Source organism: Anastrepha obliqua, chromosome 1 (assembly GCF_027943255.1).
Source record: "Anastrepha obliqua isolate idAnaObli1 chromosome 1, idAnaObli1_1.0, whole genome shotgun sequence".
NCBI lineage: Eukaryota > Metazoa > Arthropoda > Insecta > Diptera > Tephritidae > Anastrepha > Anastrepha obliqua.
The window spans coordinates 1,495,961-1,514,702 of NC_072892.1; the positions used below are offsets into that span (position 1 = coordinate 1,495,961).

The 18,742-nt window shown below is 38.0% G+C and overlaps 1 protein-coding gene across 1 annotated transcript in view; it reads right to left on the reverse strand.

Annotated features, from left to right (window-relative positions):
- Nucleotides 1-18,742, reverse strand: part of LOC129245171 (glucose dehydrogenase [FAD, quinone]) — a 112,496-nt gene that overhangs the window by 31,871 nt on the left and 61,883 nt on the right. The window contains exons 2-3 of the mRNA XM_054883196.1: nt 7,511-7,980; nt 5,656-5,776 (exon numbers count right to left, since the gene is read on the reverse strand). Of these exons, the coding sequence (XP_054739171.1) occupies nt 5,656-5,776; nt 7,511-7,672 (283 nt within the window). The 5' untranslated portion in view covers nt 7,673-7,980. The remainder of the gene's footprint in view (nt 1-5,655; nt 5,777-7,510; nt 7,981-18,742) is intronic.

The window sequence follows — 18,742 nt, forward strand, 5'->3', positions numbered from 1 at the left end:
TAGGGATTTTGGCTTACGTGCCCTTAAAATGCAGCTCGTGCAAGAATTGAAGCCCAATTACCATCGTTTACGTCGCATTTTTGTTGATTAGGCTCATTTAGATTTACTATTAAGATTTATTGGAAAAAGGAGTCGAAAATTGGACTGATCTAACTCGTAGCTGCGGCGGAAATATGCCGGATATCATATTCAAAAAATAAATGCCATGAAATTATCTAGAAGGTTATAATAATTAAAAAAATACATTTCAACAATATTTCTGTCTCGTATTATCATTTCGGCGACCGCCGTGGCCGAATGGGTTGGTGCGTAACTATCTTTACGGAGTGCGTATGTTTGAATATCCGTGCATGAAACATCAAATAATAAAAAAAAAGTTTTTTTCTAATAGTGGTCGCCCCTCGGCAGGCAATGGCAAATTTCCGAATGTATTTATGCCATGGAAAAGCCGCTCACAAAAACAATTTGCTGTTCGGAGTCGGCAAATAGAAGAAATTAATTTAGGTTTTATAAGAACTAAAAATCAATTCTCTTTTTTGTTGAACGCAGCACTTAATTCACAATTATAATTTTTATTGTTTTGACAAAATTTTATAATAGTTTTGCCTCGTTTTATTTGTTCTTTTATTAATAAATGCCTTATAATAGCACTAGTCAGTAAGAACTTTGGTGCTTTTGACTAAAATGAAATTAGTAAATAAATAAATAATTAAATAAATAAATAAAGAAAGAAAGAAATAAATACAAACACAACTTCACTGAAAACATTATTGCATTGCTATGAAACCCAGCGGTAATATAAGCATTGAAAAAATAATTTATTTTTCCTGCAAAGCATTAAAAATATGTGCCGCCGAGAGGAGTACCTTTTAAATTGCCAACGAAGGTAGATGTGTCTGTGAGTGGGCGGGCTGCTCGGTGATAGTTCGTCGATTTTAGTTATTGCATACCACATGAATTTCATTGATTGTAATTGTTGTTATTATAAAATAAATACAAGACATATGAGTTACGATCTTTCCATACTAAGGTAAACTCACATAATTTTTTGTTCCTCAAGGCTCATACAAAATCAGCCCGCCCTAATGATATTTCAACTAATAAATGCATTTGCCGAGTTTTGTAATTTGTACCTGTGTATTTTTTACATTTGTGCAACTATTTTTTCCTCACAACGCTATGTTTTGACAATTTATAATGAGTCGCACTTTTCCCCCCTTTTTTACTTTCATAACAGTTATGTAATACAATTATTCTTCACCCAATTAAGTGCTAATATTTGTCCATTAAACATTTAAAATCAGTAAATATGCCTTTTTTTCATACATTTATATTAATTATTCAATAAATTAGTTGATCTTGAATTTTAACAAATTATTATTAAGAGTCTGAAAAAGTGTCATGCCAACTGCATTCGCAAGTAAAGCGCTTCAATATTTGGTCCGGGCACTTCACAAAGTAAATATGGGGCATAGTTGAAATTTCCACTTCAAATATTCCATTTGAAAAAACCATAGACAGACCCGAATTGGTAATAGAAGACGATGGAGTGGAGAAGTTACTATGTTGTTCTTAAAGGCCTACCACTTTCATAATAAGTTTCAATAATTTTAAGGCTTTGGTAAAAATTCTGTCGAGTAAAGTTCCACATCTGTCTTCTTGACAAATGTCAAAGATGACATAAAAAATCACTACTGACATCTAGACGTCACTTTGGAAATATCCTCTATAGCCCCAGTTAGGTGACAAAAATCAACTCAAAGGAATGCCATAATGAATTTCAAATATTATTCTGCTCGCCGTTTATAAGAAACCGAACTTGTGGTACTGCAAGGATCTCCAGAATAGTTTCTTTCGACATGGATTTTTTTTATTGAAATCCAGAAATCTTCGAATTCATGTGCCCTACCTGAAAATATATCCATGTTGGGTTCTTTTTCTTCTTGTTGCACTATGCCTATGTCGCCGCACGGCTCTTACAGCCATTTTCCCATCATCTACGATATCGCCGTCACATACGTGCCAAGGCCAAAAAATCCATGTTGGGTTAAGCATATTGAAATATGTAGAAGAGGAGAAGATTCAAGCATAAGGCTGGAAACAGGGTCACCATACGAAACGGTAACTTACAAAGAGCGCTAAAATAAATATTGGAAAATATGACATCGTAAATATCGATATACATTACCATAAGACGACCAACTTTTAGAAATAAAACAATGATAAAGGGTTTTTCAATTGGAGCGGGTCGATTTTGGCGCCCTGTGGCAGCCATTTTGTTTTAGTGACATCTGTCAAATCTTTTGTTTATTATTCAGTTGTTTATGCCAAATCATCATGGCAAATTACACAATTGAACAGCACGTTCACATGAAAAACTTTATTATCAAAATGAGTGTTCATTAACGCAAACATTGCGCGCATTGCGCCCATTTTTCGGTAGACGTGGTGGCCCTTCCAGTTTCTTATGGCCCATATTGAACATCGGCCGCCGTAGCCGAATGGGTTGGTGCGCGACTACCATTCGGAATTCACAGAGAGAACGTCGGTTCGAATCTTGGTGAAAACACCAAAATTAAGAAAAACATTTTTCTAATAGTGGTCGCCCCTCGGCAGGCAATGGCAAACCTCCGAGTGTATTTCTGCCACGAAAAAGCTCCTCATTAAAAATATCTGCCGTTCGGAGTCGGCTTGAAGCTGTAGGTCCCTCCATTGGTATAACAACATCAAGGCGCACACCACAAATAGGAGGAGGAGCTCGGCCAAACACCCAAAAAGGGTGTACGCGCCAATTATATATATATATATATATATTGAACCATATGGACCTAGACGACATGTGGTGCTACGTGCCACACAGCAAACGCCATTTTATTCCATTTCAACCTCTACCCACCCTTATTGAAAAACCCTTTATAATATATATTATATAATTAGCGCTTACACCCTTTATTGGGCATTTGGCCGAGCTCTTACTTCTATTTGTGGTGTGCGTCCTGATGTTTCTCCACAAATGGTTGACCTAATACAATTTTGGCATTTTTCAAGGCAGAAATATACTCGGAAAATCAATCCAGTGCACTTTCGAATGGTAGTCACGCATCAACCAACCCGGCTACAGTAGCGGCCAAAGAAATTCTAAAATCCCAGCTGAAATTTTGTATGGGAATCGCCATTTGGGATTACTTCTGGGCTTTTAACTCAGCAAATCGCTACGAAAGGCGCCGTAGTTAGAAACACAGTTGCTGCCGAACATTGTGGGAGCCCAAGGTGCAAAGAAGAGGCTGCTATCTGCTGTGACAGATTTCACGCTGTTATATGCCGGTTCCATTTGGTCCCAGGTCCGAGTGTTCTGTGTTACCGGATAGTCTTGGAGTGCTTTCGTACCTGCTTCGGATCATCTGGAGTTACTTCCATGGCAGGACTCTTGAATATGACGTGATCGACCTCAGAAATGCCCCGCAAAGCTAGGTTCTTCGCCCTATATCCTTAAAATGGAGTTGTCTATGAATGCGACACTGGTGGGATACCCACACGATTTCGCGCTGGTTGTAACGGTTGTAACATGTTATTGATACTCACTTACAACGATGCAAACTTCAACTAGCAGCGCAAAAAACAGAAACAGTTTTGTTGAGCAAAAGGAAGAAGAGAGAGAGTTTCACAGAAAATGTCGGAGGCCTCGACATCCAGTCTAAACTGGCTATAGAGTACCTAGGTGTTATGATTGATGAAAGTCAGCACGAAAGGCGCCGTAGTTAGAAACACAGTTGCTGCCGAACATTGTGGAAGCCCAAGGTGCAAAGAGGAGGCTGCTATCTGCTGTGACAGATTTCACGCTGTTATATGCCGGTTCCATTTGGTCCCAGGTCCGAGTGTTCTGTGTTACCGGATAGTATCGAAGGATGCAATTTGCGAGATTGAGGGAATTTTGACTAAATCCAATCAATGTCCTCCATTATATCAACAGCTCTGGCTGCCTGTAGATATATGTCTGTTGGAGGTCTCTTAATGGTATCAAAACGGCGCTTTAGTGCTACTCGTACAACAACAAAAGTTACAAACTTATTAAGGAGAGATACTCACTTCAAGAAAAATCAAAAATCGTATCCAAATTATTACGTTATATAGTATGTAATAGGACTATGAATAAGTTCGTGCGGTTTTACAACAGATGGCGTAACTTGATTATTATTCCATCGATCCACATTTCCAAACACTCATTGGAGAGCTACTGTCGTAAGGCACAAACGTCAGTATAAGTTTTTTATTTGAAGCGTAAACAACAATATTTTTACCACACTTGAAAATGTCGAATTTCGTGCCAAATAATGTGTTTTTGCGGGGAATTCTTCTTCATTATTTTAATATGAAGAAAAAAGCAGCCGAAAGTCATCGTATCTTGGTGGAAGTTTATGGTGAGCATGCTCTAGCTGAGCGAACGTGCCAGAAGTGGTTTGCACGCTTTAAAAGTGGTGATTTTGGCTTGGAAGACGAAGAACGCGAGGGTGCGCCGAAAAAGTTCATGGATACCGAATTGGAGGAATTGCTCGATCAAGATCCGGCTCAAACGCAAGAAGAGGTTGCAAAAACTTTGGGAGTTGATCAATCAACCATTTCCAAACGTTTAAAAGCCATGGGAATGATCCGAAAGGTAGGCCATTGGGTGCCGTATGAATTGAAGCCAAGAGACGTTGAACGCCGTTTTATGGCATGCGAACAACTGCTTCAACGGCACAAAAGAAAGGGTTTTTTGCATCGAATTGTGACTGGCGATGAAAAGTGGGTCCATTACGACAATCCAAAACGTCGGGCAACGTATGGATACCCTGGCCATGCTTCAACATCGACGTCGGCGCAGAATATTCATGGCCTGAAGGTTATGCTGTGTATCTGGTGGGACCAGCTGGGTGTTGTGTATTATGAGCTACTGAAACCGAATGAAACGATTACGGGGGATGTCTACCGACGACAATTGATGCGTTTGAGCCGAGCACTGCGAGAAAAACGGCCGCAATACGCCGATAGACACGACAAAGTTATTTTGCAACATGACAATGCTCGGCCACATGTTGCACAAGTGGTCAAAACATACTTAGAAACGCTCAAATGGGATGTCCTACCCCACCCGCCGTATAGTCCAGACCTTGCGCCATCCGATTACTATCTCTTCCGATCGATGCAACATGGCCTGGCTGACCAGCACTTCCGTAATTACGATGAAGTCAAAAAATGGATCGATTCGTGGATTGCGGCAAAACCGACCGAATTTTTCACAAAGGGAATCCGTGAATTGCCAGAAAGATGGGAAAAAGTAGTAGCAAGCGATGGACAATACTTTGAATATTAAATTTGTAACCATTTTACGTCAATAAAGTTTCAAATTTCGAAAAAAACCGCACGAACTTATTCATAGTCCTATTATGTATGTGTGTATGTATGCACGGTTGTGCTGAATATCGTAAAATATTTTCACATAAAAAGTAACACAAACGTTTTTATAATCATTAAAACCCATTCGCTCCATTACAACTTATTATCTCATTGCATTCATTGTTGGTATATTAAATAACCAAATTGGATATAGAGATGTCACACTGGAACACATATCACTCGCCAAACATATATAAATATATATAAATAACACGCACTTACCGGCTTCGACGAGCAATACTTTCCATTGCGGGACCTCGGAAAGACGGGAGGCAACGGCCGAACCAGCCGAGCCGCCGCCAATCACAATAAAGTCATAGTCATGGTCCGGCTCCGAACGAAACTGTTGTATGAGAAAATAGTTATATGGATAAATAAATATGTGTAAATAAATGGAGACATAGAAAAAACTGATAACAGATAAAAAAATATAAAATTTACGCTGATGGAAAATTACATTAAAAAAGTGGTAAAAGTTGCAAGTGAACTGATATATAATTTGGAAAATATATACAAAATAAAATAAACTTTCGACTTCAATTAACGAAAAGCGAATAATTAAATAAATGCAACAAAATGTCAAAATTTTATGGCACCTGATTTTATCGCGTTGAGCAAAGAGTCGCTTTGAAAATTTGTTTTTAGCGAAATATCATTTACAGAAATAGTAACTGCATTTGCAGTAGCTTGCAGGGACTCTAAAATATGCGTGAGTTATGCATGAGTAATATAGAGAGTGTAAAGAGATCCGCCCGGTTTGCCTCATTTCAGTTGTCTACCCACCTCACTGACTGACGGAAAAAGTGGCATTGAAAAAGTTCTGAAAATTTTACTCGAAGACTATCTTGTGAGCATCAGCGATCTATCAGCCGATATTGGTGTTCCACCAGAAATAGCGCAGAACGCTGCACGATCTGTACGAAATACCCTATTAGAATATGGGCTCACATGGTTCTATATATAATATGATGTATATATGCCAGGAATATTTTTGATGTGTGTATGTATATGAGACGTCCTAGATACGGGAGCTCATCATTTTGGTAATTTCTGATTAATTTGGTTTTGTAAATTTTATAGTTTGGTAAAAATGGCTGCTTTTACAAAATTTTGAATGTACGATTTTTCCATTTTAAATTTGATTTTTGCGATTAAAGAATTTTGGTGCAGATCAACTCCTCTAAGGAGATCAAATCTCTTGGGTGTGCAGGTAACTCTTCTCTGATCTGGGTTCCAGGACAAAGGAACATAGAAGGATATGAAATGGCTGATGAACTTGCCAGGAAGGGGTTGACTGAATTAGTCTCGGAGGTCTCCCACTCAGTCATCAGCATCCCCCTAACTGTGGAATTGCACAACTTATTTCTCAGAAAAGGGCAGAAAAGATGGAGCTCCATTTTTTCATGTACTATTTCGAAAACCATTTGGACCCAGTATAATAGACGTAGGACGCAGAAAGGACTCCACGCCATTCAATTTCCAAACGAACAGATGTGTTTACTGATCATCGGACGATCGGCACACATGCAGAAAAGCTAGGTTTACCATTTAATATCCATTGCAGAACACCTTTCAGAGAAGAATACTGTTCAGCATTTTCATTCCAAATGTCCGGGTTTGGCAGCTAGACGATTAAGACCACTGTGTGTTCCTTTATTCTACAGCTCTGGATGGCTGTAGATATCTGCCTGTTGGAGGTCTCACAATGGTATGAAAAGGGTGCTTTAGCGCTCATTTCGCTCACCCCAGCCATTCTGTCATCGATTATTTCATTATATGGGGACACGAATGCCATCACTCTCGAAATTGTAATTCAAAATTGCATTTCATACACTTCCCGCAAATCTTCATTTTTCATGTGAGAACAGAAACAACCGAGCTCTTCATGTAAAATTTGCGTTTTTTCCGAATTTACAAAGAGGCGATCGTAATGGGCCACCCTTTTACTACAATTTCATGGTTATAGTTGTTGTAATGCTTGTTTTTCAACCAGACATGCAAAAATTAATTTTCGTTATTTAGATTCTCTAATTGAATCATTGATTTTGAATACTTATGTATTTGGATTTCAACTTACCCTTGGCGTGGCACGGCCACAGGGATCCTCGAGATCACATTGTGAACGTACGAACACCTCAAGCAAGCCCATAAACAGCATGAATGCACTGCCGCCACAGGTGGAGGCCAATGTGGGACCGGTTGGCACGCTCACCAGGCAATCACAACGGCCAACTGACATATTGACTACTTGCGCTGTATGCAATTATGTGTTTATACTCGTTCGCGATATGTAACGGCTTGCTGCTGTTGTTATTTGCAAATTGAATTTCTGTACGTTTGTGTGTGCGTTTACTATTTTGATTTTGAAAGTAACAACAAGCGTTGCACTTTTGTATAAATTGTGTTGTTTTATTTTTTATTGTTGTTGCACGTTTTCTTGGTATCTATTTTTTCTAGCAAATGACTGGCTGTCTGCACGTTTACGACCAATTTGGCTTTCTCCTATTTTTACTGTTGTTGCTGTAGTTGTTATTGTTGTTGTTTTGCCTGAAATAAAAAAAGAATGCAAATGAGTGAACAATTAAAATGAGTTTAAGCAGCAACAGTGGCAGCACGGCAATCAAATATCGCCGGTACCAGCAACTCTGTTACACGCCATTCAACGAAAGGCGTAAGCGAGGCGCGCTCAATATACAGGTTGGTACAAAAGTAAGCACAAAGTGCAAGAAATGGTTCTACATATTTCTACAGGTATATTACGCATATAAATTCCATTCTAAGCCTTCAATGTATCTCCTGACAAATTGATAAATTTACGATTATATTGGCGTCATTAGTAAAAAATAAGACAAAATTAAACTTGTCATCGGCATTCAGATCTGTGGCTATGCTGACCATCAGGCTATTGTTGCAGGAAATCCTCACGTACTTGCCGACTGCGCGTTAAAACTCATTACCGAAGCAAAGCCAGTGGGTCCGAAAGTTAACGTCGATAAGACAAAGTACCACGTAGGGTCAAGCAATACCATTCGCTACAGCAAACTGGAAGTTGATCCACATACTCCTCAAAAAATTTAAACCTTCAAATAGCTGGGTATAAGTCTTAGCAGCATTGCGGACCCCCCAATCTGGGTAAGCGATAGAGTCTAAGCTGCCAAAGAAGTTACTTTTCACATCTTAAACTGCTCAAAGTTTTGTAAGAACCACCTCATACGCTTTGAGCGAAATATACTGAGGAGAATATTTTGCCCTGATGGTACTTATAAGTATTAGGAGGTTGAATTAGTTTTAAAGGTGACACACAGATGGCGCTATTTATCACTTTATCGCGTTGGCAATACTGAATATATATTCATGACAAAGCCTCATCCCTAGGCTTTGTTTATCAGTATCTGTCATTTCGCTGAAGTATAAACAACGCAGTGTTCTCGTGCTCCGAGTATGTCAACTTTCGTGCCGTCGAAACGCAATTTGCGGGAAGCTTTGCTTTTCTGCTTCAATTTGAAAAAAAAATACAGCCCAAGCCCGTGAATTGCTGCAGGAGGCCTACCCAGACCATACTCCGTCGATTTCAACATGTGAGTACTGGTTTCGACGATTCAAAAGTGGTGATTTTCACACCGAAGACAAGGAGCGTCTTGGCCAGCCCAAAAAGTTCGAGGACGCGGAATTGGGGGAATTGGTAAACGAGGACTCGTGCCAAACCCAAGAAGAGCTTGCTGAATCATTGGGCGTTGATAAATCAACCGTTTGCAAGCGTCTAAAAGCGATGGGAATGATCCAAAAGCAAGGACATTGGGTCCCGTACGAGTTGAAGCTGCGCGACGTCGAACGGCGATTTTTTACGTGCGAATTGCTGATCGAGCGACAAAATCGGAAGGGTTTTTTGCATCGGGTGGTGACTGGCGACGAAAAATGGATCCACTACGATAACCCAAAACGCAAAAAATCATGGGGTTTGCCCGGCCACGCATCAACGTCGACGGCCAAGCAGAATATTCACGGCAAAAAAATCATGCTCTGCATTTGATGGGATCAGGTCGGCGTCGTATATTTTGAGCTGCTCCAACTGGGCGAAACAATCACGGGGGATCGTTACCGACTGCAATTGATGCGTTTAAGCCGGGCATTGAAAGAAAAACGGCCGGAAACGGTAAAAAGGCACGACAAGGTTATTTTGCAACATGACAACGCTCGGCCGCATGTTGCTCAACCTGTCAAAAAATACCTTGGAACGCTTGGCTGGGAAGTGTTACCCCACCCGCCGTGTAGTCCAGACATAGCTCCCTCCGATTATCATTTGTTCCGGCATATGAGTCTCGATTTGGCGGACCAGCGGTTCTCCTCGTACGAGGCTACCAAAATATGGGTTGAGTCATGGATAGCCAAGCAGCGGCCAGAATTTTGGAGAAACGGCATCCGGAAATTGCCCGAAAGATGGGCGAAAGTTGTAGCTAGCGATGGCCAATACTTCGAATAAAATATTTTGTACCGTTTTTTCACAACAAAGCCCCAAATCTTCGAAAAAACCTTTAAAACTAATTCAACCTCCCAATAGAATAAAATATAATAACAAAATCGAGCCACTGATAACGGGTCAAAACTTTGTGCGCTTTGCTAAGGCGCAGAGGTTCGGTGGTTTGGGCATCTACTCAGAATGAACGACAGCAGGGTGATGAAAAAGGCCTTCAACTCTTATATGATGGGCAGTAGAAAACGCGGAAGGGCCCAAAAAGAGGAAGTGATGATATCTAAGAAGACCTACGCTGAATAAATGCTAGAATGAGTGATGCAATGAACTGAGACGTATGGAGAGATATTCTAAAGGAAGCACTCGCTCACCCCGAGCTGTAATTGCCATGATGGTGATGATGAGTACAAAATAAGAGCATTCTTTTATAGGGTGTCTACTTTTGGCTACACTCTACATATTTTGGTGATACTAGGTCCTGGCGGCCGCCGTAGCCGAATGGGTTGGTGCGTGTCTACCATTCGGAATTCACAGATAGAACGTTGGTTCGAATCTCGGTGAAACAAAAATTAATAAAAACATTTTTCTAATAGCGGTCGGCCCTCGGCAGGCAATGGGAAACCTCCGAGTGTATTTCTGCTATGAAAAAGCTCCTCATAAAAATATCTGCCGTTCGGAGTAGGCTTGAAACTGTAGGTCTCTCCATTTGTGGAACAACATCAAGACGCACACCACAAATAGGAGGAGGAGCTCGGCCAAACACCCAAAAAGGGTGTACACGCCAATTATAGATATATATAAGGAATCCACTTAGCCATGCCCCTCGACTGCCCATGCTGATGATAGATCAGGAGTTATTTGTGATCGTATTAAAAATAAAAAAATTAATACAGTAGGTTCTGTTTTTATGCGGCTTTTTTTTATGCGGTTTTGAAATAGTGCGGTTTTTTTTAAATTACAAAATGCATGTCGACCTATCGGGAATTGTACATATAAACAAGATTCTAAACCAGCTAAGCAAAAACTCATCACAGATTCATGCGGTCTATGGAACGTATCTATAGTTATAATATGGGACTAGTGCCCTTTTTTATGCGATTTTATTACATTATTTCAGATTTATGCGGTTTTAGCATTTGAAACGTATCTATAGTTTTACTATAGAACTAGTAGCTTTTTTTATGCTGTTTTTTTTTATGCTGTTTCTTGCGGAACGTATCTACCGCATAAAAACAGAACCTACTGTAATAATATTGCCATTGTCCATCCGACTCTTAACTGCGATATATTTAAAAAGCGATGAGCTAGCATTTGCACTCCAATTTTATGGAATATGTAAAATAAAGTCATTAAAAAAATACTATATTAAATAAACACTCTTTAATAGTTTTCAACAATTTTTGCTTTATTGGGAAAAGTAAACTCAAATACTACAGTTGGACTGCTGTCTTTTTTTTGATGCGTGAATGAATTGCTGTACTTGTCGGCTAAAAACTGGCTGAGACTGATGTCAACAAACCAGCTGATTACACTACTATCGAAAATTAATGCAAAAAAGCTCGATTGTTTGGCAACTTCTGAGGCTCCAGCCTTCACGCATTTCCAGTTCCTTATGAAATCCCTTGGCATCCTGATTTTCGCTGTTAAGCGGATTAATATTGCTGTCGTTCTCAAAACACATCAAAACGTCGCACGCTCAGTATGCAGTATGAAGCTCCTCCATGACTATTTTTGGATTTTCCGAGCTTTAGAGATGGCAATTTTACTGGTTAACTTAGCTGTCGAGATGAAAATGTGGGACAAGTTGATAATGTGGCTCATCTGAAAAGGGGATGCCTAGAGGAAAACCATCGTAATTATCCAATTGCTTCAAAGCCCATACAGAAAAACTTTGATATCGTTTATAGGGTTGGGTTTCGTGTTCAATTTCTGAATTAAGTTGTCCTGTAAGCGAGTATTTCTCAGGATAGTGCGAGCAATGTTGGGTTCCTGATATACTATACGTATGCGCTGAGTGGGCAACAGCAGAGATATTTTCAATTCAGTGAACCGGACCTACAGTTGCGAACACGAAAATAGCAGTACTAAAAAAATGATTAGAAAGTTTTTATAATTATTTTTAAATATTGTTCTATTCTTTAACTGAAAGCATATTTAAATAAATTCTCCAACGCAAAACTAAAATTTGTATAACAAAAAAGATAAATTTAGGGTTACCATTAAAATCAGGCAGTTTTTATTAATTTGCTTTGTATGACCTTAAAAAATTGAAGGCACTGCTATTTCATTGTTGCACTTGAGAACGTAACGAAGCCAATAAGGCACCGTTATTTACGCAGCTGCCATATTTATTCAGATAAGTTGAAGCTCTAAGCAACTGAAATTCCTTAACCCTTCGCAGATATTTGGTACTGAAATTTTCTTTTGTATTATTTATGGAAAAAAATTAAATGACTTCAAAATAATTTTTTAAGAGTGTTGCTATTTTCATGCTCACAGCTGTACTTATGTGAAGATCACAAGCGTTCAATTGAAATTGGCGATTTCTGGAAATTTCCAAACAAATTTACGTATAAAAGGTGTACCGGGTGTGGTGTGTACTATTGGTGTGTTATATTGACTGAATGCTTTTTTGAAATTCGCACTATTTCGACAACATAAAATCCACTTCACAAATAAATTTTCGAGGCGTTTCAAAACGTTTTTCAAGTTTAAAGCGATCCATTTCGTACCGCGGAGATATGATATTGACTTTTCACAACTATTTTTTCATACACAAGAACTAGCAGTGCCAAATAATATGTGGCTTATGAAGAAACCAGCTGATGACCCACCCATTATCAGCCTTTTATGATTATCACCATGACGTTTCACTAAAAGCAGGCGTCGGGTAAATAAAATTCGGTTCCGCCTGAACTTAGGCACTTCTTTTTGGTGTTTTTAATACTGCTAGTTGGTTTTTTGTTTGCTTAGAAACAATGCATGAAAGTCATAAAACGGAAAGCAACAAAAAAATTTGAATTTTTGGTTTTTAACATGCAAACGTATATTCGCTTGTTGAGCGTCTGCGACGCTTGTGATATCAGAGGACTACAATTTATGCAATAGTACTACCTTGCGAACCGTTATGGGTACTTTAGAGGGTTTAAAATCTTTTTCAGCATGGTCAATTGGGAACTCAAGTGTACTTTAAAGTAATGACTTGCACAACTATGTGAGAAAACGATAGATATACTTTGGAAAATACACCTCAAACTAAATCCGATATATTCCAGAGAGCGCAAAATATAATTCAGTACATATGGATCTTTAAACTATGGCCGGCTTGTTTGTGTGTGACATTTGTTTGCTTTATTTACATTTTTTCTCCAAGTTTGCTCCTCTTATTCTCCTTCGATCAGTTAAATCTCTCTCTCTCGCAAGTGCTCTGTTGGCTAGTGTTGGGTATAAAAAATGCCCATTGAAACAAAAGAAAATACCAAAATTTTATTGATTTACTTAAAGAACTTTGAAATGCGTGTGCAAAAACGTACTATAAAACTTATTTTAATAGAATCTCTTCAGAGAAACATTTGAATTATACGATTTTTTTTAACTTACAATTTTGGTAGCTTCAAATAAAAAAAGAACCAAACTCTAAACCCAAACGTTTTTGCATTTTGGGTATAAAAAATACTAAATTTATTGCGAAGAGCAAAGGGTTGGCAACACTAAACGACTAAGCTAATGTAACGGCACGCACTCTCTGTTGGGCGCAATCTCGCTTCTATCATTCGTGATGCCGATTACCTTATGCTTATTACCTTGTGATGTGCGCTCACTCGATATGCCACTTTCAACCAATCACTTCGCTGCAACAGCCTGTCGGGCCAACACTTACACATTCTTTTAAGAACTAGTAGATTTATTCCAATCGATTTATTGCAACATTGACATCATACGGCTCTGAGAGAAATTGCATGCAAAGAAAAAAATTTATTCCAACAAAAATTCTGTTTTGTATTATTATATAATTTTACGTTCTCTAGCTCTTAAGAAATATCCGATAGTTATTAATTAATGTAGAAGCGGGGAACTTAAATTTGTGCGCAATTTACAAATATTTTACAGTCACTGGCATGATTGTTGGTAAAAGAAAAATTCATGCAATTCTAATGCTAAGAAAACTTACGACAGGCATTTTTATTGCACTCACAAAGAGGCTGATGAGTAGCTGCAAGGAGATCCTGAAGCGTATTAAATTGTCTTCATTTTTTTATTTTTATTTTTAATGCACGATTGCATGAAGTTACACACATATATATGCATATATCGTTATAACTGTGAACCTGTTTGAAAACTTGCATTGAATACTTCGTTGTCAGCAGAACTCTGACTCTTTAGCGTACTAAACAATAATTAAGAGGGCCAATTACAGCGCATTTCATAACCCTATTAGCTCCATATTATTTTGTGCAACTTCTGAGCAATTACGGATTTATGTTGATTTTTCGAAATTTAATGATCGTGGTTGAAAAGGAGTTTCATAAATAGCTATAAATTAAATAAATGAAATGGATATTACCGTACATAATTTCATTTGCAAATTGTGATGGCAAATAAAATTTGTTGTTGTTGTCTTGCTATGGTAATATGCAAATGCTATGGTACTGGATAGTTCGAAGTTAACTGCACCAATGTGTCAGTTATGTCACTTATGAACCAGTTGTGTATCCATGAAACCAGAATTTTTCAATTAACTCTTCAATTAACCAACACCCTATACTCTAGGGTGCCCATTTAATTAGCACCCGGGATAATTTATAAAGTTTTTCAGGTTGAAGGTAGGAAAATTTGGAATAAAATCATACAGAAAGAATATTTCCATTCGAACAAAATTACAAAACTTGCGTTTATGAACTTCCAAACCCTTGTAATGCGTGATCAGATTTGAATGTCGTTATTAGTTCTCTATATTAATATTTCTTCTTAAAAAAAGATCAAACAAAGGTCTAACTTTGAAGAACGTGCTTCAGATCCTAAGATGCCAATTCTTTCAAAGCCTGTGCACTTTAGGCCCACCCTCGCTCAAAGTGCTTATTGAATATAAAGCTGCAAAAATAATTTCTGGTCATTAAAACAGCCTCTGTGGCTACCTGCCCTAACCTAACCTCGACACTGGGCAGTTTATATAAAATATGTTTCTACTGAACTAAAAAAATATTTAAATCATTAATTGCGCAATGAAATCAGGATATTTCAAAAAAACTTTCGAACTTCAAAAAACAATGTAAGATTCTTGTTGATGACGGTTAATTCCTATCGCGCCCGATCAGTGGTGGCATAGTGCATGTAATTGTTTTTTTTTCAGTTCATGTTCTTGTTTTCATGGCAAAGATCAATAATTTCTTGGAGATCGAGACTCGCTTGTTATTTTAATTATTTTGGTTTATCTTACTACGGCAGGCACTGCATCGTAGTAAGTGTCTCAGCACCCGATGGCCTGCGGTGTTTTTTTTTTTTGCTGGATGAGCTCGCGCTTACAGCAATCATCGTCTACTACGTTGAGTGGTGTGACCATTAAAACAATACCTCTTCCATTATAGGAAGAAACCCTTCCTGGGACTACTTTCTGCATTACTTTGGGAGGGCCCACAACAGCATCCATAAAGAACCAATTCTATTCACTCACGTGTGGCCAGCTTTCATTCTATAGGCTCGTTTTATTATGTCTATCTGTGCGGCTTCGCTTTGTTGCACTGTGTCGAGGTCTTTTTTTTTCGTAGTACGTTCTCGATGTATCTCTTTAGAATTTTGCTGATTATGTTGCTCGGCGCAATGTCGCCAATCCGCTTCCTCTGAGCATCTCTTTTCGCGAGCCATCTGTCACAACTAAAAAACGTTTGTTCATCGTTGAGTCATCGTATATGGACTTGGGATTACCCTTGCCCATGCGGTATAAGTATTTTCAGAAGTATTCGTGGCCCGAGAGGAACTGAGTTAAAAAGTAATTCACTTTCCTGAAGTTCCTTTGATCCCATTTACCTATTGATGGAATGAGTTTCGCCGTCTGCCGCATCTCCCCATACTTCGCTGCCGTACAGGAAAATTGAGGTTGTTTTGCTCTGCAGTGCCCTACCGATATTTTTCATTAATCTGCTTAGCTTTTCCGTGATTTTTGCTGCTTTGGTAGTAAGCCTGCAGTCAAGTTGAATACCAATCTATTTCACTATTTTTTGGGTCACTAGGGACGTGTCGCCTGTTTGGCGAATTCCAGGTCATGGTCCTCAAGACATATTTGCATCCTTACCACAACTTCGTTCAGCCTGCGGTTACTGATTTTTACTAAGCACATTTTTACTCTTTTATTTGTTAATTTTTTTTTATTTATTTGATTGAATTAAATTTTTTTCAATTCTATAAATCCGAAATTTATATTTACGTTTAAAAAAATAATTATAAAAAGTAAAAAATATAAAAGGTTTCAGTAAAAAAAGTGAGATAGGAAACTTACTAATTATATATTGATAAATTATAATTCTTAGAATTAGTCAGAGAACAAGTCTGACAAAGCAAAAAACAAAAACAATGTTTTAAGATGCACAAACAAACGAGTCAGTCGAAACGAAGAATTATTAAATTTCATCCGCAAAAGTTCACATGACCTTAGCCGTAAAACAGTCGCGCACTAAAAATGAGACAAGCACAAACACAAAAGAAAAATGAAAAAGGCTAACAAAATGACCATAAAAATCAAAACCAACAAGCAGCTGCCTAAAAAAAATTTATGTTGTTGTTAGTAACTACAAGCCAGCATAGCTACCGGCAACCATAATTTTAGCTCTTATTTATTGCTACCACAAGGCCACAGAAAACCCCACAAATGAAAAAAATGCAATGGAAAAACTACAATAACAAATAGAAGTAATGAAATCCGAATTCATTGTGTATTAACAGTACAAAATCAAAAAAAAAAAAAAAAAAATTTAAATAATGATAAGCCGAAAAGCAGTCTATTTTTTGTATATTCATTTGCTTTTCGAAATGTTGCACGCACCATTAGTATTCGTTTATGCCGCTTGCAATAAAATTACTTCAAACAAGTTTTGCGAATTTGCAACATTTATTGTACCAGATTTGCTGTTTGGTATGCGCTCATTTAAAAGCTTCTTCATTAAAAAAATACGTAGGAAGTGTGGCTATGAAATAACAAAGTTGATGGGATATAATATTTTATTTTTATTTTTTTTTATTTATTTATTCGCTATTTCCAAAACGCTCTATGTGAATCTTCCATTGTTCGAAACAGCGCCAGCACTCTTTTGCTAACAGCTCCTTGAGGACGCGGGCATCTCTCGCTCTTTAACAGCTTCAACACACTCAAGTATTGTTCCAGATCTCAGCTTAGATACAAATTGCGGGGCCAAATACAACTCTATTCGTACGATCTACTTTACTAATGTTAGAGGTACTGCATTCGGAAGAGATGGTATCACGCTAAACGTCTAGTGATGGCTGGCGTACTTTTCCTTTAGTAGCGTTCATGGGGGAAAAAATTCTGAAGGTGTGACCAATACGAGACCGTTAACTAACTCTCAGCTAACTTGACAGAATCACTTGATGGGCTGACGTCACTTGGAGTGTGCTTACAAAAAAACTAAGATTATGTTGGTGATATACGAAAAAAATCGACCAATGACACTTCGTGACCGTCTGAACAGTGACTGATTGAACGAGTGTGTGAATACGTGTGAAATAAGCGGACAGAATTCAGCTGCTGAGTCCCCTATGATGTGGTAGCCGAAGTTACTCGCTAAATTTCGTTTTGCACCATTGCGTGAGGCCAAACCTGGTATAGATGATATGTGTACCAAGCTTGCTATTAAACTATGGTAAAAAAATAATGTAAGGGGAACTTCGGCTGCCGCGTTTCGCAAAATCATTTCACTTGTATTCACCCTTTCGTCCAATCAGTTGTTGTTCAGATGGCAACGTAGTGTCTTTGGTTGAACATAATCTCAGTTTTTTTGTAAACACACCCCAAGTGACGTCAGCCCATCAGGTGATTCCGTTAAATTCGTTGAGAGTCGAATAACGATCTGTTAAAGAGCGCACTTTTGAAATCTTTTCACCAATTGTGGTAGATCGATTTCGTTTTTCACCATAGTTAAGGCTTTGACTAGCGCCAGTCCGTTATTCAAAAGTTATGCCTCTGAAAGAAATTTTTGCTGATATTAGGCCGATAACCTCTGTTGCTAGTTGCTTTGATTTTGTAATATGAATATTCATACAATAATTATTTATCCTTTAATAAGGTAATAAGTAAGGTAAGTATCAATTTAAACTTTGTTAAGAAATTTTTATTTTTTTTAACTACTTTTTTGTAATTTTTAATATTATATTTATTTTAGTGTCAATTGAAATTTAGCTAACGCCGTCTTGTGCTCCCATTTCAGAGAGTTTGCGCTAAAGCTTCGAACTCTCATTAGGCCAATAAAATTAATAGTTGAGTTGATGTGTGCTTAAAAGCCATATGCGATGATTTCTGGACTTGATATCCTTGATATTCAACCATGCGCAGGTCATAATTTGCGTATTTTCATTAGAAGAATATCATTTCTTCATATTATATCACAGCTATAAGCAGCCAACACAAAATTATTAAACTCAAACAAATTAAATCTGGCGCCTTATTACTTCATAAACAAATGACGAAGGGCTTGCCGCTGATGTTATTAAAAAATCACTTTGATCAAAGTGATCATCCCACCCGACAGCTACTAATACCGAGAGCTATACTATCATTAACAAGAGTGTGTAGAGTGAGGCATTAATAGTCTTTGAAATTTTAAACTCTGT